Here is a 24,781-nt window from a genome sequence, read left to right as displayed (position 1 = left end):
GTAAGGCACGTTGCTGTATCATGTAACCACCCACCTTAAACGTAGTCTTTGGGTGTGTTTGATCTTTGGGTGGGGGGTGGGGCGCCTGAAACTTTTTTGGCAGGGGGGAGCAAAATTTATAGTTACGCCACTGTTGCCAGCGTGTGAAATGACAGTTGGTGTGACTCCCCTATTTTACTTTTGGACTGCGCTGCAGCCCCGCCTCTTACCAGGGAAGTCCAGGACCAGAGCATTGTGTCCAACCTGGAGAGGGTCATGTTAGGAGGTATGCGACCTGGCCCCCGGGTTTTGTCGAGCACTGCTGTAGATTATTTGCCATTAGCTCTAAACTGTATTAGATTGGATGCAATCTTAATGTAAATTATATGCCGTTACCTCTGAGCTGTATTAGATGGAATATAATCTTACTGTAGATTATATGCTGTTAACCCTAAAATGTATTAGATGGGATGCAATCTTACTGTAAATTATATGCAGTTATCTCTGAGCTGCATTAGATGGGATGCAATTTTACTGTAAATTATATGCAGTTACCTCTGAGCTGTATTAGATGGGATGCAATGTTACTGTAGATTATAAGATGTTACCTCTGAGCTGCATTAGATGGAATGTAATCTTACTGTAGATTATATGAAGCTACCTCTGAGCTGTATTAGATGGAAAGCAATATTACTGTAGATTATATGCCGTCACCTCTAAACTGTATTAGATTGGATGCAATTTTACTGTAAATTATATGCCGTTACCTCTGAGCTATATTAGATGGGATGCAATGTTACTGTAGATTATATGCTATTACCTCTGAGCTGTATTAGATGGAATGCAATATTACTGTAGATTATATGCCGTCACCTCTAAACTGTATTAGATTGGATGCAATTTTACTGTAAATTATATGACGTTACCTCTGAGCTATATTAGATGGGATGCAATGTTACTGTAGATTATATGCTATTACCTCTGAGCTGTATTAGATGGAATGCAATACCACTGTAGATTATATGCCGTCACCTCTAAACTGTATTAGATTGGATGCAATTTTACTGTAAATTATATGCCGTTACCTCTGAGCTGTATTAGATGGGATGCAATGTTACTGTAAATTATATCCCGTTACCTCTGAGCTGTATTAGATGGGATGCAATCTTACTGTAAATTATATGCCGTTACCTCTGAGCTGTATTAGATGGAATGCAATTTTACTGTAGATTATATGCAATTATCTCTGAGCTGCATTAGATTGGAACCAATGTAATGCAGATTATATGCTGTTACCTCTGAGCTATATTAGATGGGATGTAATCTTACTGTAGATTATATGCCGTTACCTCTGAGCTGTATTAGATGGGATGTAATTTTACTGTAGATTATATGCAGTTATCTCTGAGCTGCATTAGATTGGATGCAATGTTACTGTAGATTATATGCTGTTACCTCTGAGCTGTATTAGATGGGATGCAATCTTACTGTATATTATATGCCATTACCTCTCAGCTGTATTAGATGGGATGCAATGTTACTGTAGATTATATGCTGTTACCTCTGAGCTGCAGTAGATGGAATGTAATCTTACTGTAGATTATATGCTGTTACCGCTGAGCTGCATTAGATGGAATGTAATCTTACTGTAGATTATATGCCGTTACCTCTGAGCTGTATTAGATTGGATGCAATGTTACTGTAGATTATATGATGTTACCTCTTAGCTGTATTAGCTGGGATGCAATCTTACTATATATTATATGCCGTTACCTCTCAGCTGTATTAGATGGGATGCAATGTTACTGTAGATTATATGATGTTACCTCTGCGTTGCATTAGATGGAATGTAATCTTACTGTAAATTATATGACGTTACCTCTGAGCTGTATTAGGTGGAATGCAATATTACTGTAAATTATATGCCGTTACCTCTGAGCTGCATTAGATTGGATGCAATTTTAATGTAAATTATATGCCGTTACCTCTGAGCTGTATTAGATGGGATGCATTCTTACTGTATATTATATGCCATTACCTCTCAGCTGTATTAGATGGGATGCAATGTTACTGTAGATTATATGCTGTTACCTCGGAGCTGTATTTGATGGAATGCAATATTACTGTAGATTATATGCCGTTTCCTCTGAGCTGTATTAGATGGGATGCAATCTTACTGTATATTATATGACATTACCTCTGAGGTGTATTAGATGGGATGCACTCTTACTGTATATTATATTCCGTTACCTATGAGCTGTATTAGATGGGATGCGATGTTACTGTAGATTATATGCTGTTACCTCTGAGTTGTATTACATGGAATGTAATTTTACTGTAGATTAAATACAGTTACCTCTAAACTGTATTAGATGGGATGTAATCTTACTGTAGATTATATGACGTTACCTCTGAGCTGTATTAGATGGGATGCAAATTTACTGTAGATTATATGCTGTTACCTCTGAGCTGTATTAGATGGGATGCAATCTTACTGTAGATTATATGACGTTACCTCTGAGTTGTATTAGATGGAATTCAATATTACTGTAGATTATATGCCATCACCTCTAAACTGTATTAGATTGGATGCAATCTTACTGTAAATTATATGCCATTACCTCTGAGCTGTATTAGATGGGATGTAATCTTATTGTAAATTACATCCCGTTACCTCTGAGCTGTATTAGATGGGATTCAATCTTACTGTATATTATATGCCGTTGCCTCTGATCTGTATTAGATGGGATGCAATCTTACTGTAGATTATATGACGTTAATCTCTGAGCTGTATTAGATGCGATGCAATTTTATTGTATATTATATGACGTTACCTCTGAGCTGTATTAGATGGGATGCAATCTTACTGTATATTATATGACGTTAATCTCTGAGCTGTATTAGATGGGATGCAATCTTACTGTATATTATATGACATTACCTCTGAGGTGCATTAGATGGGATGCAATCTTACTGTATATTATATTCCGTTACCTATGAGCTGTATTAGATGGGATGCGATGTTACTGTAGATTATATGGTGTTACCTCTGAGTTGTATTACATGGAATGTAATTTTACTGTAGGTTAAATACAGTTACCTCTAAACTGTATTAGATGGGATGTAATCTTACTGTAGATTATATGACGTTACCTCTGAGCTGTATTAGATGGGATGCAATCTTACTGTATATTATATGCCGTTACCTCTGAGCTGTATTAGATGGAATGCAATCTTACTGTATATTATATCATGTTAATCTCTGAGCTGTATTAGATGGGATGCAATCTTACTGTATATTATATGCCATTACCTCTCAACTGTATTACATGGGATGCAATGTTCTGTAGATTATATGCTGTTACCTCTGAGCTGTATTAGATGGAATGTACTCTTACTGTAGATTATATGACGTTACCTCTGAGTTGTATTAGATGGAATGCAATATTACTGTAGATTATATGCCATCACCTCTAAACTGTATTAGATTGGATGCAATCTTACTGTAAATTATATGCCATTACCTCTCAACTGTATTACATGGGATGCAATGTTCTGTAGATTATATGCTGTTACCTCTGAGCTGCATTAGATGGAATGTAATCTTACTGTAGATTATATGACGTTACCTCTGAGCTGCATTAGATGGAATGTAATCTTACTGTAGATTATATGACGTTACCTCTGAGTTGTATTAGATGGAATGCAATATTACTGTAGATTATATGCCATCACCTCTAAACTGTATTAGATTGGATGCAATCTTACTGTAAGTTATATGCCGTTGCCTGTGAGCTGTATTAGATGGGATGCAATCTTATTGTATATTATATGACGTTAATCTCTGAGCTGTATTAGATGGGATGCAATCTTACTGAATATTACATGACGTTACCTCTGAGTTGCATTAGATGGGATGCAAATTTACTGTAGATTATATGCAGTTATCTCTGAGCTGTATTAAGCTGGGTACACACTGACTGATACATTGGTCGATCAAATGATCGGCCAATGTATTTGTTGCCCATCGGGCAGTGTGTACCCGCGATATGTTGGTGAACTTCGGCATTCACCGACATATCGCATTGGCTGTGCTGCATAGACATATGTGTCCATCGGCAGGTGTGTATGGGCGGTCAGAAGACCGTCCATGCACACAGAGCGGCAGCAGCGAGAAGGGGGGTGGGACACGCCCCCTGTCCGATGGGACACGCCCCCTGGACGCCAGGACCTGCGGGCATACACAGATGATGGTTGTTCAGTGTGTACGAACAACCATCATCTGCAGATATATCTGCAGATCACTTGATGTGCAGATATATCTGCATAGTGTGTACCCACCATAAAATGGGATGCACTCTTCGTGTATATTATATGCAGTTATCTCTGAGCTATATTAGATGAGATGCAATGTTACGACATTACCTCTGAGCTGTATTAGATGGGATGCAATGTTACTGTAGATTATATGACGTTACCTCTGAGCTGTATTAGATGGGATGCAATGTTACTGTAGATTATATGACGTTACCTCTGAGCTGTATTAATAGGATGCAATCTTACTGTAGATTATATGCTGTTACCTCTGAGCTGTATTAATAGGATGCAATCTTACTGTAGATTATATGACATTACCTCTGAGCTGTATTAAATGGGATGTAATGTTACTGTAGACTATATGCAGTTACCTCTGAGCTGCTGAAAGCAGGACATTCCATCCGCCGGCTCGAAGGAATGCCTCAGGACACCATTGCTTGGTTTCGGTCGCTCATACTCTCGGTCAGGTAGCATGGTCTGCTCGCTCTCCTCAGAGTGATCCACGTGAATAGTAAGAGACTGTGGGAATCCAAACATCAGTAGGGATGAGAAGAAGAGTAAGGCACCACAAAGCAGAAACCCCGCCCACCACGCACCAATCCACCGAGGATCCTCTGGAGTGATTTCCAGTTTACCTAGCACACAAAACAAATGAACATATATGTTTATATAAAATGGTGAAACTGCATTTTCCAGTTTGAAAATTACATTTTCTCCATTTGCACATCATTTTTCCATAAAAAATAAATGCATAAACCAGCAGTTTCTATTTGCAGTTCACAGTCTTTGGGATTGTTGGGTCAAGTGCCAGAGACCTTGTTGAGTTCCGAAGGTGGTGCTAGTACAGGACAGACGCTAACAACTATCTTATCATCATGGGCGTAACTACCATAGGTGCAAGGGGTGCAGCTGCTATGGGTCCCAGAGCTGACAGGGACCCAGTTACATGTGTTAAATACATTTTTCACAATTGGTCGGTACACAAGGTACACAAATTTTTGCTATGGGTCTTGAAAATACCTAGTATAGTTACGCCCCTCCGTGCTTAGCATTCTCATGAAGACAAAAGGCAGATTGTTTTGAGGATGGTATTGTTGGCTTTCTAATGACTTGCTTATATTTAGATAGGCTTAATATTAGCCCAAGTCCTAAATCTAAACTTACCACAAGATTTACCCTACAGTTTATAAGCAGTCAAAGTCCTAATATAAACTCATACCCTGTAAGATCTGACTTTGTCTTACACAAAATAATTGATAGGAGTGTCTTTTTTTTTATAATATTTGTGCTGGTTCCTTGATTAATTTGCTACAATGTTCCCTTAGTCATTTCAAAATGTACATGAGCTCGCACATGCCACTGACAGGTTATGTATAAGGATAGCATTCATTTTGGCAAAATACATCTATTTCCTCCCCTTGGATCTCCTGCTGCAAATGTTGGTAATAATTATCAGTAGCTGGAATACAAAAGAAAAAAACACTTACTGGTGTCGGCAAGTAAAGCATCTACGTAAATTTTGGTACAGAAAGACCCCAAGATGAACCCACAAGCTGGTCCGAATACCAGCATAGTGAACAGGATACCTGCAAATAAACATAAGATTGTTGTTTCAGTAATTAAAACAAATTGTAAGAATAATTGTTTCACAAAGAACAAAACTGCTGTGAGCACATGCTGTGATAGTTCTCGCCAATCTACAGTACTTCTGCGTGTAGGAAAACTACTGAGGTGTTTCAAATTAGGAAAAATACAAGTGATTAGCAGAAATCCCCTAGCGAAAATGCTAATTTGCTGTTCCTGTATAAAAGACAGCTAGATACATATAAGTAAAATAGGGGGGAAAAATTGCAAAATCTGTATGCAGCCATTACGGTAAATGAGCTTATGTCTTGTTCTCCGTTTATCATGCGCAAGCAGCCGGTGTTTTATAATGATCACACAAAAGCTGTTCACCTTACACACATCCAACATAATAATATAGGGCCTGATTCTGGGATGGACACAGTGCTGATATTTTCACAGATTGGTGGATTGTTTGCCATTGCGCATGCGTGTAAGCCGCAGCGACTGAATTGCGATTACGCTCACACAGAGGATTCACTGGCAAAGTGAGTGACAGGTAGTCAGTGTTTGGGGGAGGTAACGGGGAGTGATTAAAGAAGCGCAGGTGTATCAGACTGTTTAAACGCCATTTTCAGGGCATGTATAAATTAGCCACTGTGCCCTTGCTGGTAGCAGAAGAGCCCTCTGGGTGTCTAGAGGGGTTGTTGTTATCAGACAGGCGGCCGCATGGCCGCCGGTCTCAATCCCGACACTGTAATCCCGGCAAGGGATTTAACATAGGCGTCGAAATACCTATGCCTATGATCAGTGGTGTAAATTCATGCCAGGTGCCCGGAGGCAAGATAAATGTTGGTGTCCGCCCACCCCCCAAATTAAAATGTACCACCCCCAGCACCTATGCCAGCCCTAGCTGCCGCTGCCCCAGTATGCAGTTCATCTTATATAGTACCCCCAGTAGTGGTCCCCCTGTGCAGTGTACCCAGTAGAGGTCCCCCTATACAGTGCCCCTTATACGTGCAACCTATGCAGTCCCCGCCTATGTAGTGCCCACCAGTAATGGTTCCCGTATGCAGTGCCCCAGTAGTGCCCTTTATACAGTGCCCCTGTAGTGATCCCCCTATGCAGTGCCCCCATTAGTGCCCTTTATACAGTGCCCTCAGTAGTGGCCCTTCCTATGCAGTGCCCCTAGTAGTGCCCTTTATACAGTGCCCCGTTATGTAATGCCCCAGTAGTTGGTCCCCCCTATGCAGTGCCCTGTTATGTAGTGCCCCCAGTAGTGGGTCCCCCCTATGCAGTGCCCTGTTATGTAGTGCCCCCAGTAGTGGGTCCCCCCTATGCAGTGCCCCTTACAGATATAACACATAACACCAACACACACAGACTACTTACCTGAATCCCGTTCCTGCGTCCGCCACCATCCGCTCCTCTGTCCTCTCGCTCGGCACTATGGGAGAAACGTCATGACATCTCTCCCATCACCACTGCGGGAGCCGGAAGGCAGAGCTCCTGAGTGAGCTCCGCCCCGGCTCCCTCTGTGGATAAAGCAGCTAATGAGAGTCTGACTCTCATTGGCTGCTAAAACTGATCGGCGTGCAGGGGGGGTTTCTGTTTACTCTCGCTAGTGACGTCCGCGACCATAGAGCAAGCCGGCAGCAGCAGGTCATGGAGGATCGGCGCTCCTCCTCCATGCAGCTCATCAGCAGTGCAACAGGTGCGGGTCCTCAGCAGTGCCCAGAACGGCCAGATGACAATAGAGCCGGGTGCCCCCCGGCAAATTACTCCATTGTCTCCGGGAGTTCTGCCACTGCCTATGTTAATCTCGACGCCGGATCGCCGAGAGGACGCCGGACCGATCGTACTCTGCCGGGGGTGAGTATACACTTAGCCGGAGATGGGGGGTGTTAGGTTTAGGGACCCCTGGGGCAGCTTAGGGTTAAGAACTCCCCCGGGGAAGGTTAGGGTTAGGCTAGAGGAAGGGGGGTTAGGTTTAGGCACTGGGGTGAGGTTAGGCACCCCCCCCCGGGAGGGTTAGGTTTAGGGTGCGGGGAGGGGGGGTTAGGTTTAGGCACTAATGGGGGGGAGGTTAGGGTTGGCACCCCTAAGGGAGGGTCAGGGTTGCTGGCGTTGGGATTTGAACCGCCGGGCTGACGTCCGGCGGTCATTCATATTGATTCATGTTAGACTTACTCAGGAGGCTGATGGGCACCTGATCTGCATTCGATGTTTCCGGGTTTGTGCGTGAGTGGCAGACGTGAGATGCTTTTAGTGGATGTCTCTTAGCCCTGGACATAGAGTGAGTCATTACCATATTTTCGCGATTGTGATCCTTGAGAGATCAGTTGCGATTACATTAGCATCAATCCCTTAATCAGGCCCAGATAACACAGAATCAGTTCACCTTACAACATCCAACATAATACTCATACAATAGATACCATTTTAAAACAGTATCCAGGGTTGCTGAGTCGTACATACAGTATATGCAAGACTTTCTTGGCACATCATGAAGAACTACAATCAAATCATATCAAATTTACTACATTTGTTTTAGCAAGTACTCCTCTTTAATAAGTATTAACTTATGAAACTTACAGAATAAGAAGAAATCTAACATCTAGAAAGAGAATCATCTTATAGTGTAATTGGATACTAAAATAAGGCATTTACAGGTACAAAAGTGTGCAAATCAAAGCCAGAGACTGTCTATGTAAATCAGACAATGACGCAAACCATATACACATTTACACACACGGTACAGAAAGGTTGTAAGTATTACAACATGACAATTACATTCCAACACTGGTTCAATTTAATTTTATGAGATCTATGCTGCCACCTACTGTTCTAAAAACAAATAGCCAGTAGGAGAAAATAAGTTATACAGTACAGTATACTGTACTTATTGTACAAAAATTAATGTGAATGTATGTCAACCATACTGTAAATCCTAACTATCCTATTTGATCATACATTTAAGGGGAAACACATTAATAATGGCAACACAAATGTTTAAGTTTGTTACATTATATGTAGATACTATAATTCTTGAAGCTTGTTACATTAAGGGATTGATACGGAGTTGAACACAAGCCCGCAGTATTTACAGTATACCCATCTAGTGCGCATTTACAAATATGCAGAGTTGTGCACATCTATGCAGCCGCACTGTTCCTATACATTTGGCTAGATAAGCTGTCATATTTGCAGTGCACACTTGCACCTACCTAATCCTTGGTGCAAGAGATCTGTCTAAAAATGGACAGATCTCTGCACATACACAACTAAGCACAGCCCGCAGTTCCGACTGCATGACCACACTAAACCTAGTTTATGGAGAAAGCCCTGTTGAAACCCAGTCACTCCTCTTCCGTCACAGCTGGAGATGCAAATGAGTTGCGGCCAACCAGGCACCAACTTGGTTTTGCCTTTTAAATGATTGCCACTTTAAACATATAAGCAGACTCGCCGAATTCTTGCCAAAGCCTGCATTACAAGCACTCAATGTTTTGCTTTCATTAAAAAAAAATACATATATTACTATTTTTATTAATAATAATTTTAATATTTACTGCCGGAAGCGCTGCTGGATCCGAAGGAAGTTCACATACTGTAAGCTGATCACCCGACCCGGTAGACAGCGCTGGAGCCGCCAGACCCGTCGTACCAGGGAAGTCACCACTAGACCACCAGGGATGCTCTGTCAACATTCTAATGTCAGAGCCAGTGTCCAGGGTACTCGTGCATTCTACTCTTGTCAAATTATGATGCCAATAAGACACATATTCAGTACAAGACTGTGTGGCAAGACGCATGGCGTGGCTTAGTTGCAAAGTCCTTGGTCCGCCAAACAGGACTATTTGGTGCAGTCTGGGGACTGATGTATGTGGACATACAAAGGCGCAGAGAGCTGCCACAGGCCTGTGCGCTCAGAGGGGGGATGTGGCCAAATCCCAGTGAGATGTCCATGTCCCCTCAAAAGAAAAGGGAATAAAATGATACCGCCCCATAAGGACGCACAAGTCACACTATTAACATTGTTTTAGTGTATAGCTACTGTACTACACTGTTACAATTGAGTTTATCAATCCTGTACCTACAGATGTGTCCTCATGCTCATTGCTGCAGGCGTGCCACACGGCTCCTCTCGGTGCGCCAGGTCCCGTGCTGCTCTGCTGGAGCCGGGTGTCTTTTTTGTTTTCTTCCCCATTTGGGAGTTGCCGTCAGCCACACAGGGGGTAATTTGTCCCCCTCAGCAACACTGCAAAGGGGCACAATGTCCCCCTTAGCAGCTGACCTTGCCCCTCCAACAAGCCCAGGCAATTAGTAACCACTCTTTCCTCCCTTTTGGAACCCGAGGGGGGGAAAGAGCGGTTACTAATTTCCTGGGCTTGTTGGAGGGGGAAGGTCAGCTGCTAAGGGGGACATTCCACTGTCAGGATTATGCTGACGGGATTCTGACCACTGGCATTATCAGCGCCGGGATCGCGTACCCAATCCAATGTTGTACTTCATATGTAGCACTTCATACAGTATCTCCTGTCAGATTTGGAAATGATACATCATGCACAGATGACGAGATAACTGAGATCTCCTTGCATTTCTCCTGCTCTATATGGGCAGGGCTGACTCCACTAATTTCCCTTATTTCTCCTCGTTAAGTTCTTACTTATAGTCACAAAAAAGCCATTTTAACCAACAGAATATATTGACTCTACATCCAATTTGATATAAATTGATTTGAATGAGCATGAAGCACTGAGATAATCAGACACAAGACTACTCGTTGCAGTTCTGCAATGCTCAGTCACAAGCACTCAGGATAAGATAATACTGTCATCAACATAATAAGGGGAGGAAAATAACAGCAAGTGCTCCACCGACTGAAGCAACCAGCTAATTCCCCATCTTCTTACAACACAGGCTGCTTATTTGGCAACATTACGCTCTGGCGCATTCAGTGACACTTGGAAAGCCGATCGCTTTAGCTCAGGGAACACATGTTGCTTTTTCAAAGTGACCAAAATATGTAGATTTACTATCAAAGAGTGACATTCATGGAACACTTTCAGCATGAGTCACAAGGCACGTTTAATAAGGACGGCACGTATGAAAGAAAAGGGCAGAGTTTTGCCTACCAATTGTCAGGTGAAGTATAAATTGTGTTGTACGCAGTGATGGCTGGCCAGATGTTATATTATACTTATGGAACCAATGCAGAGATGGCCGCAATTGTGCCACCAATTGTAAGTACAATTTCCGTTCACTAAAAAGAGACATAATTGTGGGTATATGTAATGCTACAGCTATCGCAAGATGCAGTACATGCAGGTTGGCACCAAAAGAATATGCCCTAGGTTATGCACATACTCCCATGTTTGTAGCTATTGCTGTAAATCAGGGATGGGGAACCTCAGGCCCGGGGGCCGTATAAGGCCCACGGAATCACTTGGTCGGGCCGTCTGAGCTTTTTTCTGGAAGCTTCATCTGGCTAACAGAGTGCCTAGAAGGGCACCCTGCAGCCAGAATCTATGCAGCAGTGCCACCTGGAGCATCCTTAGGATGCTTCAGACAGTCACACCGCTGCCCTCACAGCTCCCCGAAGCATCCTCAGGATGCTCCAGGCATTGCTGTAATCACTGGTGATTGTGGCCCTGCCCCCATGTAACATCACAAGGAGCGGGCGTGGCCTGCACTGGGCCCGCGAATAATGTTATATATATATAAAAATGGCCCTTGGCAGAAAAAAGATTCCCCACCTCTGCTGTAAATAGTTCTTAAATATCAGAAACAACTCCACGTTTAGCATACAAGAATAATATCAATAAAATGTTATCTTAAATACACACACAAAAGCATAATGTAAGCCCCAGCAATAAAGATATAGCACCAAACATCAGCGGTGCATTTGTAAACAGCCAATCACAAGCATTTTGTTAATGCTGTAACTATTAATGCTGTAACCATCATCATCCACTATTTGCACATACCCATGACCACCCACTAATAGTATGGCTTTCTCAGATGTTTTGTGTCCTGCCAATATCAGCACAACCTCTTCTCTTTCCCTTCCCGCCTCTACAGTTGCATGTTGGCATAACCGGTAATATATGGAAGAATGGCACCAGCGCTCCTGAAATAAGGATACAGATATGAAGAAATATTCAGTCCAATAATCTTATGTTCCAATAAAAGAAAGTCTCAAAATAGATTATGGCCGTTTCACTTAGTTTGAAACGATAATTTTGGAATGAAGCGGTCCTCTTCAACATAGATTCTGTTCCAATAAGGCTTCCACCTTCATAGAACCTCAAAGATAAAAAATTAAACCACTTCTCATAGTTCAGATCAATTGTTTACAATAATTCATGTGAGAAGGAAGTATATATAGTTTTCAGGACTCGATTAGGTCCAGTGGTCGAAGTGGGGCGGTATACGGCGGTATGACATACCGCCACTTCCCAGCCCCACTTCATTTTAGATGTAGAAAAGAATGCAGCAGCGCTGGGATCCAGTATGGGATCCCAGCGCTGGAACAGCGGCGGCAATGTGTTAAGATGTGTCCCGCAGGGGACACATCCCAATCGGGGCAGTGGAGGCGCTGACATGTAGCCGGGACAAAGTACCTGGTCCCGGCTGCACTGTAAGCACCACGTACTGGACGGCTGGCAGCCAATCACGTGGCTCGCAGCCGCCAGCCAATCGCAGGACTCGCGGCCGCAGGCCAATTGCAGGGCTCGCAGCCGCCAGCCAATGAGAAGCTGCCAAATGGCAGCTTCTCATTGGTTCGCAGCGGCGCCAATGAGAAGCTGCCAAATGGCAGCTTCTCATTGGCTCGCAGCGGAGCCAGATAAACTGGAGGGAAGACCCGAGGATCCTGGTGGCTCCACTCCAGCAGCGCAGGTAAGAGGGAATTAGAGAGAGGGGAGGGTGTGAGAGAGGGAATAGAGAGAGGGGCAGACAGAGGCTGGCTAGCTATTGTAGGGGGTGAAAGAGAGAGGGAATCAGTAAGGGCAGGGTATGAGAGAGGGGAGCAGGCAGGGAGAAGTGTGTGTGTGTGTGGGGGTGGGGGTTAGAAGTACAATGGAGTGATATGGAAGCAGGGGCCCATAGGGGGGGGGGATTCAATCTCCATACACCCACCTCTAAATTACCACTTCGAACACTGATTAGGTCAGTATATGAACAGAAGAAAATGGTAAATGGTCCTCAGTCTTTCATATGAGCCCCAAAACAAAATGTATTTTTGTCTCCCTCCGTGTATGGCCTTTATCAAAGGCACAGTAATCAGCAGAAAGGTTAGATGTTATTCCCGGGTACCTCTCTCCTGGATTGCACGTGTCTCTTTAGTCAGTTCCCGTCACCAAACAGTCCCCATGAACACCTGGGATAACTGTTAGAATCACGCAAATCTGCATTTTTCTGGGCAAGATACAATATGACTGAGGGCCTGATTCAGAGATGGACGATAATGGTGTCACTGCTGCATCTTTGTATGCAGTGGCTGTGCGATTATTGAGAGTCCTACCTGTGGTGTCTTAAATCCGCCTCTTGCATACAAAAATACAACCATTAGTCGCACATCGGTTACACCATCAAACTTCTGAATGACCCTATGGCCGTCAGAACTGTGACGCCGGTGCCTTCACAACTGTGTATGAGATTGCAGCCTCAGACGAAGACCCCCAAAACGGTCACAACACATCTGCATTTGAGTAGCCACCACCTTGTTACCTCCCACAAACGCTCCGTTTGTCAATTAATCTGCAGAGCAATCCTTACTGATGTGAGTGCAGGTGTTGATACTGCAGACCTAGGGCCTGCAACTCAGCCAAGACCTAGCCGAAGCGAAAGATCTACGGGGCCAGCACCCTGGCCAGAGCCAGCGCCAGACGGGCCAATCGCCAGACCACACACCACCGGTAGCCAGTTCTTCCTGATGGAGCCAAGCAAGGAGAGCACCATGTCGTGGCCATCATTGTGCCGTCTGCATGCTTCACTGCAGCCAGCTCCTGCTTGCATCTGCTGTCAGTCCCTCCTGTGGCTGCATCAAGAGAAAAGAACAGTGTGACTCACCATCCTGCTACCAACACCCCTACCCAGTCGCTTCTTTGTTCCAGGGACGTTCCAGCGGATCAAGCCGTAGCTCTGTGTATGCACCTGCTTCTCTGGCCTCAGCTGCGGCCTTACATTGCTGACCGGTGCCACTGCAGGCTGATTCCAGTGTTAGCTGAGACACTTCCCATTGGAGCCTGGCCTCCACAACTGCCCTCTGGCATCCCCTCCCCTCTGCCTGAAAACAGCGGGACCAGGCCTACCCTTTTGGCTGAGAACACCTGGCCTACCCCCCAAGATTAGTGGGGAGAACACCAGGACTGTCCTCTGAGCAAGCGGGAGTACACCTGGATCAACCTTAGCAGGAGAATTCTACCGGATATTAGTGGGCACCAAACATTCTCACACCCACCCACCTATATCACTCTAACAAGATCAGTACATTCAGATGTCATTTTATTAACATAGTTTGTGTTATACCGGTTTTCCTCTGGTCTGTTACATGCAAATGTGTTCTTATCATTGTACTGTCTCTCCTTAGTTCTGCATCATTGTCTCCACTTCAACTGTTCTTTTTCCTTTCTTTGTAATTTTCCACCGCATGATGCACTTATGTGAGTTGCTCATCTTGCACACTGTAAATTATGTAGTGAACCTAGATGGCTGCCTCACCTGGCATTTTGATGTCTCCCATTATGTGTCATCGATTCCAGTCATTGCCTATTCTGCCCAGTGTGATCCAATGTAGTGTGCCTGAAATGGCTGCCTCACCTGTATAATTTGTGGGTAAGATGAATAATCCTGCAACTGATGACCCAAAATGGCTGCCACACCTTTGTATTATCTCCATGGTCTCTTCTGCTCTTCATGCAAATTAAAACCTCCTTTGTACAGTACAGATGTGTCCTGCTATATCGTTGCTGCAAACACAGCAAATCGTGCAATGCAGAGCGCAAGCCCTCCATGCATACGCGCTCTATGATCGCACCTGTGCCTCCATAGGATTGCATGGTGCGATCGCAGTACACACCATAGCGTACCGTAGCGTATGCTGCTGCAGGTAATCGCATGGTGCGATGCGTGCGTACGTTTGTAGCGCGATCGGCAAAGATGTAGCTGGACATATCTGTATGTACATTGGGCCTGATTCAGAGCCACTCGTAAGCGGCAGCTCGTTCGCTTCGAGCGATGTTTGCCCAACAGCGCATGCGTACGGATCGTTATACGCATTTGCGAACCAGTCAGTGCGGCCGAAATCCATGTGCTCGCAAAATAGCGAATGCCTGCTAATTTGAGTGACAGGATGAGACGTATGTGGGTGGTAACAGGGGAAGGTGTTTGAAAACGGGGAGTGGAGATCCGATCGCAGGCGTGCTTAAAGGTCAAAACGGGCGTTTTATGGGTGTGCATATTTAAAACAGCAGCGTCATTGACCACGTCACTGGGTTTTTTTTTAGCCAGAACTGCTCGCACAATTGTGGTAGCAAAAACCAACCACAAGAATAGCGAGCAGCTCATACCCTGTTCGATGTACTCGATTAATCTAATAAATAGCGGACATGACGTAGGATGCGAGCGGCCAGGGGGCGTAGTTTCCCAAAAAACGACCGCAAGTTTTGTTCGCTCGTTCAGACCTAGAGGCGTGAACAGACCGCAAACAGCGAACGGTTCATTTGAATAGCCACCCCTATTTTCGGGACGAGCGAGCGCTAATTGCGTCCGGCTCTGAATCAGGCCCATAGTTTCTGTACTGTTTTGAAAATGTAAACCTATGTATCATGTTTTTACAACTTGTTAAGCACCTTGAGTGATATTGGAGAAAGAGAGCTATATAAATAAAATTATTATTATTATTATTATTATTATTAATTAGGGGTGTGCACCGGCCACATTTCGTGTTTTGTGTTTTGGTTTTGGATCTGGATCTTTCTTCGTGTTTTGGATCTGGATTGGTTTTGCCAAAACCACCCTTCCGTGTTTTGGGTTCTGGGTTTTGGATCTGTATCTTTTTGAAAAAAAGCATAAAAACAGCTAAAATCACAGAATTTGTAGGTTTTTCTGCTCCTATGCTATTATTAACCTCAATAACCTTAATTTCCACTCATTTTCAGTCTATTCTGAACACCTCACACCTCACAATAGTGTTTTTATGTCCAAAAGGTTGCACCGAGGTAGCTGGATGACTATGCTAAGCGACACGAGTGGGCGGCACAAACACGTGACCCATCTAGGCGTGAAACTGCAGTGGCAGACAGGATGGCAGTTTGAAAAACTAGGCCCCAAACTGTACATAATGCAAAGAAAAAAAAGAGGTGCAAGATGGAATTGTCCTTGGGCCCTCCCACCCACCCTTATGTTGTATAAACAGGACATGCACACTTTAACAAACCAATCATTTCAGCGCCAGGGTCTGCCACACAACTGTGGCTGAAATTATTGGTTCGTTTGGGCCCCCACAAAACAAGCTGGCAATTAATCTGTCCCTGCACAAACTGGCTCTATGGAGGCAAGATGTCATTCTCATCCTCCTCATCCACCGATTCCTCACCCTCTTCAGTGTGTACATCCTCATCCTCACAGAGTATTAATTCGTCCCTGCTGGAACCACAGGTCCCTCTGTACGTTCTGGAGGCTGGTCTCCCTGGAAGAGTTGATAATTCATTTTATGAACATCATCTTCTCCACATTTTGTGGAAGCAACCTCCTACGCCTTTCGCTGACAAGGTTCCCGGCTGCACTAAACACTCTTTCGGAGTACACACTGGAGGGGGGGCAACTCAGGTAAAATAGAGCCAGTTTGTACAGGGACCTCCAAATTGTTTCTTTTTCCTGCCAGTACAGGTACGGACTGTCTGACATGCCTACTTGGATGCTGTCACCGATGTAATCCTTTAACAGACAGACGCACGCTTGTCGCTGCTGCTTTGAGTATGCAAGTGCGGCTACAGCCCACACAATTCACAAAGACAGAAAAAAAAAAAGAATATTTTTATTGTTTGTGGAGCGCACTTTGAGGGTTACACCACCCTTTAACAGACAGACGCATGCTTGTCGCTGCTGCTTTGAGGATGCAAGTGCGGCTACAGCCCACACAATTCACGAAGACAGAAAAAAGAAGAATATTTTTATTGTTTGTGTAGCACACTTTGAGGGTGTCACCACCCTTTAACAGACAGACGCACGCTTGTCGCTGCTGCTTTAAGGATGCAGGTGCAGCTACAGCCCACACATTTCACAAAGACAGAAAAAAAAAGAACAATATTTTAATTGTTTGTGTAGCACACTTTGAGGGTGTCACCACCCTTTAACAGACAGACGCACGCTTGTCGCTGCTGCTTTAAGGATGCAGGTGCGGCTACAGCCCACACAATTCACAAAGACAGAAAAAAGAAGAATATTTTTATTGTTTGTGTAGCACACTTTGAGGGTGTCACCACCCTTTAACAGACAGACGCACGCTTGTCGCTGCTGCTTTGAGGATGCAAGTGCGGCTACAGCCCACACAATTCACAAAGACAGAAGAAAAAAGAACAATATTTTAATTGTTTATGTAGCACACTTTGAGGGTGTCACCACCCTTTAACAGACAGACGCACGATTGTCGCTGCTGCTTTAAGGATGCAGGTGCGGCTACAGCCCACACATTTCACAAAGACAGAAAAAAAAAGAACAATATTTTAATTGTTTGTGTAGCGCACTTTGAGGGTGTCACCACCCTTTAACAGACAGACGCACGCTTGTCGCTGCTGCTTTGAGGATGCAAGTGCGGCTACATCGCACACAAGTCACAAACACATTAAAAAAATTTTTTTATTTTTTGGAGCACTTTGAGAGTTACAACACCCTTTAACAGACAGACGCACGCTTGTCGCTGCTGCTTTGAGGATGCAAGTGAGGCTACAGCCCACACAATTCACAAAGACAGAAAAAAAAAGAACAATATTTTAATTGTTTGTGTAGCACACTTTGAGGGTGTCACCACCCTTTAACAGACAGACGCACGCTTGTCGCTGCTGCTTTAAGGATGCAGGTGCGGCTACAGCCCACACATTTCACAAAGACAGAAAAAAAAAGAACAATATTTTAATTGTTTGTGTAGCACACTTTGAGGGTGTCACCACCCTTTAACAGAGAGACGCACGCTTGTCGCTGCTGCTTTGAGGATGCAAGTGCGGCTACATCGCACACAAGTCACAAACACATTAAAAAGATTTTTTTCTTTTTTGGAGCACTTTGAGAGTTACAACACCCTTTAACAGACAGACGCACGCTTGTCGCTGCTGCTTTGAGGATGCAAGTGCGGCTACAGGCCACACAATTCACAAAGACAGAAAAAAAGAACAATATTTTAATTGTTTGTGTAGCACACTTTGAGGGTGTCACCACCCTTTAACAGACAGACGCACGCTTGTCGCTGCTGCTTTAAGGATGCAGGTGCGGCTACAGCCCACACATTTCACAAAGACAGAAAAAAAAAGAACAATATTTTAATTGTTTGTGTAGCACACTTTGAGGGTGTCACCACCCTTTAACAGACAGACGCACGCTTGTCGCTGCTGCTTTGAGGATGCAGGTGGAATCTAGACGGGATTTGGAACCGAGGACACACTACCTCCATCAATTGTCTAAATCCCACTGCACTAATGGCGGATACCGGACGCACGTCTAACACCAACATAGCAGTCAAGGCCTCAGTTATACGTTTTGCTTCAGGATGACTGCTGTCGTTCTTCATCCTCATCGCTAGGGACTGCTGGAGGGTCAATTGTTTAGTAAAAGTAGTGATGTTCCTACTTCCTCTCTGGGATGATGAACAACTCCCAGCAGCAGCAACAGCACTAGGAGGAAGTGGTTCTTGATCTTTCCCTATTTTATTTTTATCGGAGAAAGTTTGGTCCTCTATTTATGTTATATTGATATATACGTGCGGCTAAAGCGCACACAAACACAGAAAATATTTTTTATTTTTGCTGGAGAGTAGTGCACTTTGTGGGTTACACCACCCTTTAAGAAATGAGCCAGCCGGCTCTTTACTTATGGGACACAGGCGCACGCTTGGCGCTGCTCCTTTGTTGATGCACGTGCAGCCACAGTGCACACAAGTCACAAACACAGAAAATATATATTTTTTTGTTTTGGAGTGTACTTTGGGGGTTACAGAACCCTTTAACGGTCAAGCCAGCCGGCCCTTTACGTATGACACAGGCGCACGCTTGGCACTACTTTGTTGATGCACGTGCGGCTACTGCGCACACAATTCACAAACTCAGAAAATATATTTTTTTTGGTTTGGACTGGAGTGTACTTTCGGGGGTTACAGCACCCTTAACGGTCAAGCCAGCCGGCCCTTTACTTATGACACAGGCGCACGCTTGCCACTACTTTGTTGATGCACGTGCGGCTACTGCGCACACAATTCACAAACACAGAAAATATTATTTTTTTTGGTTTGGACTGGAGTGTACTTTCGGGGGTTACAGCACCCTAAACGGTCAAGCCAGCCGGCCCTTTACTTATGACACAGGCGCACGCTTGGCACTACTTTGTTGATGCACGTGCGGCTACTGCGCACACAATTCACAAACACAGAAAATATATTTTTTTTTGGTTTGGACTGGAGTGTACTTTCGGGGGTTACAGCACCCTTAACGGTCAAGCCAGCCGGCCCTTTACTTATGACACAGGCGCACGCTTGCCACTACTTTGTTGATGCACGTGCGGCTACTGCGCACACAATTCACAAACACAGAAAATATTTTTTTTTTGGTTTGGACTGGAGTGTACTTTCGGGGGTTACAGCACCCTTAACGGTCAAGCCAGCCGGCCCTTTACTTATGACACAGGCGCACGCTTGCCACTACTTTGTTGATGCACGTGCGGCTACTGCGCACACAATTCACATACACAGAAAATATTTTTTTTTTTGGTTTGGACTGGAGTGTACTTTCGGGGGTTACAGCACCCTTAACGGTCAAGCCAGCCGGCCCTTTACTTATGACACAGGCGCACGCTTGCCACTACTTTGTTGATGCACGTGCGGCTACTGCGCACACAATTCACAAACACAGAAAATATTTTTTTTTTTGGTTTGGACTGGAGTGTACTTTCGGGGGTTACAGCACCCTAAACGGTCAAGCCAGCCGGCCCTTTACTTATGACACAGGCGCACGCTTGGCACTACTTTGTTGATGCACGTGCGGCTACTGCGCACACAATTCACAAACACAGAAAATAATTTTTTTTTTGGTTTGGACTGGAGTGTACTTTCGGGGGTTACAGCACCCTTAACGGTCAAGCCAGCCGGCCCTTTACTTATGACACAGGCGCACGCTTGGCAATACTTTGTTGATGCACGTGCGGCTACTGCGCACACAATTCACAAACACAGAAAATATATTAGTTTTTTAGCACTTGGGGGGAGCACCCCTGATGGACAGAGCACCCCCTGGACAACACTACAGCACCCCTTTAGGACTGGGACACTGCAAAGGACTTTGGAGTGGACACAGCCCCTATGGAGAACTGACTGCACAACACAGTCCAGCCAGCCCCTATGGACTTTGAAGTAGTGGACACAGCCCCTATTAACAACAGCAGCACAGCACAACACAGCCAGCCCCTATGGACTTTGAAGTAGTGGACAACAGCAGCACTACACTACACTACACTACACTACACAGCCCTAACTCCCACCCTCCCTCTTCACTGTCCACAGCCGAGTGAGGAAATGGCGCCGACGCGGGTACCTTATATAGGATCCAAAACCCGCGAGACTCGGAAGGCGGGATGATGACGTTTTGCCTCGATTTCAGATCCGAGTCAGGCGGGAAAAGTCGAGCCTGATTCGGATCGGACTCGGATCGGGGGGGCTCGGGGGGGTTCGGATTTCAGAAATCCGAACCCGCTCACCCCTATTATTAATACATAGGAACACACCAGTGGATGACTCAAACTATGAACAGCCCAGTTACTTAACCAGTGGTGTTAGTTTATTGAAAGATTGCAGGTACAGTCGTACTCACAGTTAAATGCATACTTGCAATTGAGCAGAGCTCGAGCGGAGTGGAGTTCTATACAGTTCACAAGATGGTAAGTGTATGCTGCAAAATAGGTAGCAGTACAGAGATCTGGAACAGCTTTATACTGTATGTCACTCTACACAATAAAGAGAAGATGGCCCCTGCACATACTCAATAGTGATCATGGCAGCCATCTTGGGATACGACATGAAGCCTCATTGGAGAACAGGAAGACTGGAGCCTGCGCAGTAGCGCACTCCTCTTTAACACTTATGCTTCTCATTCTTATAGTAAATTTAAGACATAAATGAGACTGAACTAATTTTAGGTGGAACATGGAAAGTTGTATCCAATTAATACGATAATACTGAAGTGGTGGGAGCTTTGATTTGACATTTAGGGGTTTGTTTACCAAATGGCAGTTCTACAAACCGATCTTGTTGTGAGATTTAAAGATTTTTTTTTTTAAGTGGATAGTCTTTTTAAGTCTTGATCATTAATATGCAATGGGTGTATTGCCTAGAAAACCAAGGAGTACAGTATTTATACAGTACATAGCAGAGGTTATTTTCAGCATAGCAACGCACGGTACATGGGAACAAATATAAGCTACATGCTTATAATATTGATTGCTTAGTGCCTGATAAGGCTCACACCCACAAATTACTCTAGCTGTGCTTTTATATTTTTAGTAACAGCTGGAAAGGACAAAGCACCTACAAAATTAGTCTGCATGAGAAAATGACAGGATCAAGTGCAAGGTTTGTTGGCACCCTAGGCAAACCTCAGCCTACTCTCCCCCACCACACACACATATGAGCAGCTGATAACTATGACAGATGTGATATCAGTTATACCTGGGATAGATATATAATAATAATGCATTGGAAAGTTAGATGCCCTGGTGAGAGGTAGGGTGATGATGGAGGCCATGGTGAGAGGTAGGGTGATGATGGAGGCCCTGGTGAGAGGTAGGGTGATGATGGAGGCCCTGGTGAGAGGTAGGGTGATGATGGAGGACGCAGGCATGAGAGGAGAGGAGAGAGTCATGGTGTGTGAGGGGGGATATAAGGCAGCAGCGGAGCGCAGTGCAGGACACCAGCATTGACAGCAGGACTCTCTAACAGATATACCCACAAACAGCACCCCAAAGTGGTTGCACAACCTCAACAGTGCACTCACGGTGCCAGGCTCCAGATGCCGGGGAGGAAGTGCTTGGCATCACTGGTGCTGTCACACCTACCATATGGCATAGATCGCTGCTATTCGCGGTTCTCCTGCTGGTGCCGACACTGCCTGGGAAGCTGCAGGGATGGAGTAGCCCAGTGACCACATCGGAGTAGAGGTTGGAACTGTGCGGCCACAGGTTCTTAATGTGCAGGTGGTCCCAGTGGAAGTAGCTGACCCCGGAGCAGGACCGAAGTAGCCTGGGGTGGAGCACATAGGGGGACCACCTGACCTATGCACGCCGTCTAGTTCCGATGTCCCCTTCGGACAATTGTAGGAGAGAGGGGCGGGTGCACTTGTTGTCTCAGACTGCGGTACCTAATGAAGGAATGGATCTCAGAGATCTGTTCCTGCCTTCACAGGGCACCATCCGAAATAGACCCTTATGCGACAGGTTCCTAACGTCTGGTCTAGAAGAATGATGTTTCTTTCAGAGACATCCTTCAGTATTCTTCAAGGCAGCCTCAGCAGGCATTCCCCGCAGGTGCTGGTGCCCTTAGGAAGTTGCCTAAAGCTGCCTAATGGAAGCACCGGCCCTGCGTCTATTCCATTCAGGCCGTTTTATATAACTATTTGAAACTAGGATAACTACAAATGAAGTGTTGCCAAATGCTGTTCGTACAGCCTCACATTTGGACTTTTTGTTATCTGCAAGCTGCATCCAATCTGTGCAATAATCAAAGTCCACAGTATTTTTAAAATAGGCTTTTAGCTACAGAGCATGATGTAAGCACCAAACAATATTTCAAACTTTCTATGCCAAGAATCTAGACAGAATTTGTACTTCTTGTATTTTTGGACTGAATCTGTTTTTTTGGAAATATGACTCAAGGGGCTCTATTTACTACAATCCGCATATTGAATGCAGGTTATAGTGTGATATTAACGACTGAATTCGCATTGCGAATTCAGGCAATATCACAGGGATTTACTACAAATCCCTTGCAGGGACAGAGCTTGCGATAAAGCTCTGTCCCTGCGAATCCCCTTCGGAGCCTTATCACGGTATTTTCACAAAAAAATACCGTGACTAAGTGCCCGCGCATTTGCTGCCCGGTCGCCACTGCCCAGCCCCCCGCGATCGCGGACCCCCCCTCCCCACCCCCTGCAACCCCCCTCCCTTCATTACACTTACCTGCATGATCCGGGCCTCCGGTGATGTTCTCCATGCCTCTGGTCAGGTGATCTCCCATACTGCACTGGGACCCGATCACCTGATGACCGGGCAGCTGTGCACTATGGGAGACCAGCTGACCAGAGGGAGAACATCACCGGAGCCCCGATCACCGGTCCCTGGAGTCAGGTAAGTAAATTTTTTACTTTTTTTTTTTTTTTCTGCAGTGATCAGCTTGCAGTCTGTTTAGACCACACAGCTGATTACTGGGACCGACTTCCGGCTCTGCTCTCCCCATTAGAGCAGGGCAGGAGTCCGGTAACCAGGGGAGACCCTGGATAACGCCACCTCCAGGTGGCGTTATTATTACAGGGCTTTCCCTGATATTTTTTTTACAATTTATATTCATTTAATCTGATTACTAAAAATAAGTGATACTTAGGGGTTGGAGTAGAATTTTATGAATTCTACACCAATTGCCCTGTAATAACTATAGGTGATACTAAAATAATGTGAAAAGGGTGTGAAAACACCCTTTTTCACTTTATTTTAGTCAAAATAATGTTAATAAATAGAGCCCAAAGTCTCAATACAACAGTGCTAACCAGTTCAGCTACAATGTGCCTTTGATAAAGTGATAGTATTGTATGAACTTAAACATGTGGGGCTAAATGTAATAGACTGCGAGCTGGCACTGCTATGGGAATACAAGCGAGTATGCCCGTATTTTTAAAGCAGCAAGCATGTGGTTTAGCCTTTAACATGCTTGCTGCTTTTAAAATACGGGCATACTCTTGTGACAAATCATAAATATTGGTCAGTGTATACAGACAAGTGCGCATTCCCATGGGTCGTTTACAATGTCTTCTGGTTGTCCATGCTGGACAGTCAATCAGAAGATATTGTTTACAATGCCATGTTGTTGTACATTACGTAGCTGTGCCACTGCATCGTAGAGTGTGTAAGCATGGTGCAATATGTTGGCCGGTGGATCAACCTGGAACACATTGTTCTGATGTGTATCGAGCCTTAGCCATTAGTTGGCATGAAGCTCTGGGTGGTCAGTGTACAGAGTCACATGGCTTCAAATTTCATTGATTTAAATATTGCAGTACAACAGAAAAAAGGTAAATAGATTTACAAAATTAATGAACGTAAGAATACAAAACTAATAAACAAATGAAAAAAGTTAATTAGTGAAATAAATAAATGTACAAAATCAGGGAGCAGGACTTTTGTCTCGTTTCCAAGACTTTTGGGAGATGACAGTCTTGAAGAGCGCAGCACCAAAGGACTATTTTTAGGGTTGGTGTACTAAGTTAGAGGCAGCAGCGGACTTTGCAAATTCTAAGCCATACTTATCGACAAAACAAAACTACTTTCAGGGAGCAGCCCGGAGAGGAGATGCTGCTGTCAGCTTCGGGGGCGGGGCCGGATTGTAGACGTCATTAGGCCCCTCCCCTTAACAGGAAATGGCCATGATTTGCAGGTCCACGAGGAGGGCAGG

General features: G+C 44.6%; 1 protein-coding gene across 2 annotated transcripts in view; it reads right to left on the bottom strand.

Annotated features, from left to right (window-relative positions):
• The window catches only part of LOC148481887 (solute carrier organic anion transporter family member 3A1), a 92,329-nt gene extending 80,397 nt beyond the window's left edge, over positions 1-11,932 (bottom strand). The window contains exons 1-3 of one of the 2 annotated variants that reach the window (XM_088452855.1): positions 11,850-11,932; positions 5,784-5,882; positions 4,668-4,931 (exon numbers count right to left, since the gene is read on the bottom strand). In XM_088452855.1, coding sequence (XP_088308981.1) covers positions 4,668-4,931; positions 5,784-5,882; positions 11,850-11,853 — 367 coding nt within the window. In that variant the 5' untranslated portion in view covers positions 11,854-11,932. Of the gene's footprint in view, positions 1-4,667; positions 4,932-5,783; positions 5,883-11,849 lie in introns of those variants that run through there. The other variant, XM_088452856.1, reaches the window with a different exon arrangement.
• Positions 11,933-24,781: the final 12,849 nt, after the last annotated feature.

This window comes from Taudactylus pleione, unplaced genomic scaffold, assembly GCF_031769625.1.
Source record: "Taudactylus pleione unplaced genomic scaffold, aTauple2 ptg000556l, whole genome shotgun sequence".
Taxonomy (NCBI): domain Eukaryota; kingdom Metazoa; phylum Chordata; class Amphibia; order Anura; family Myobatrachidae; genus Taudactylus; species Taudactylus pleione.
This window is presented reverse-complemented; position numbering and strand designations above follow the sequence as displayed.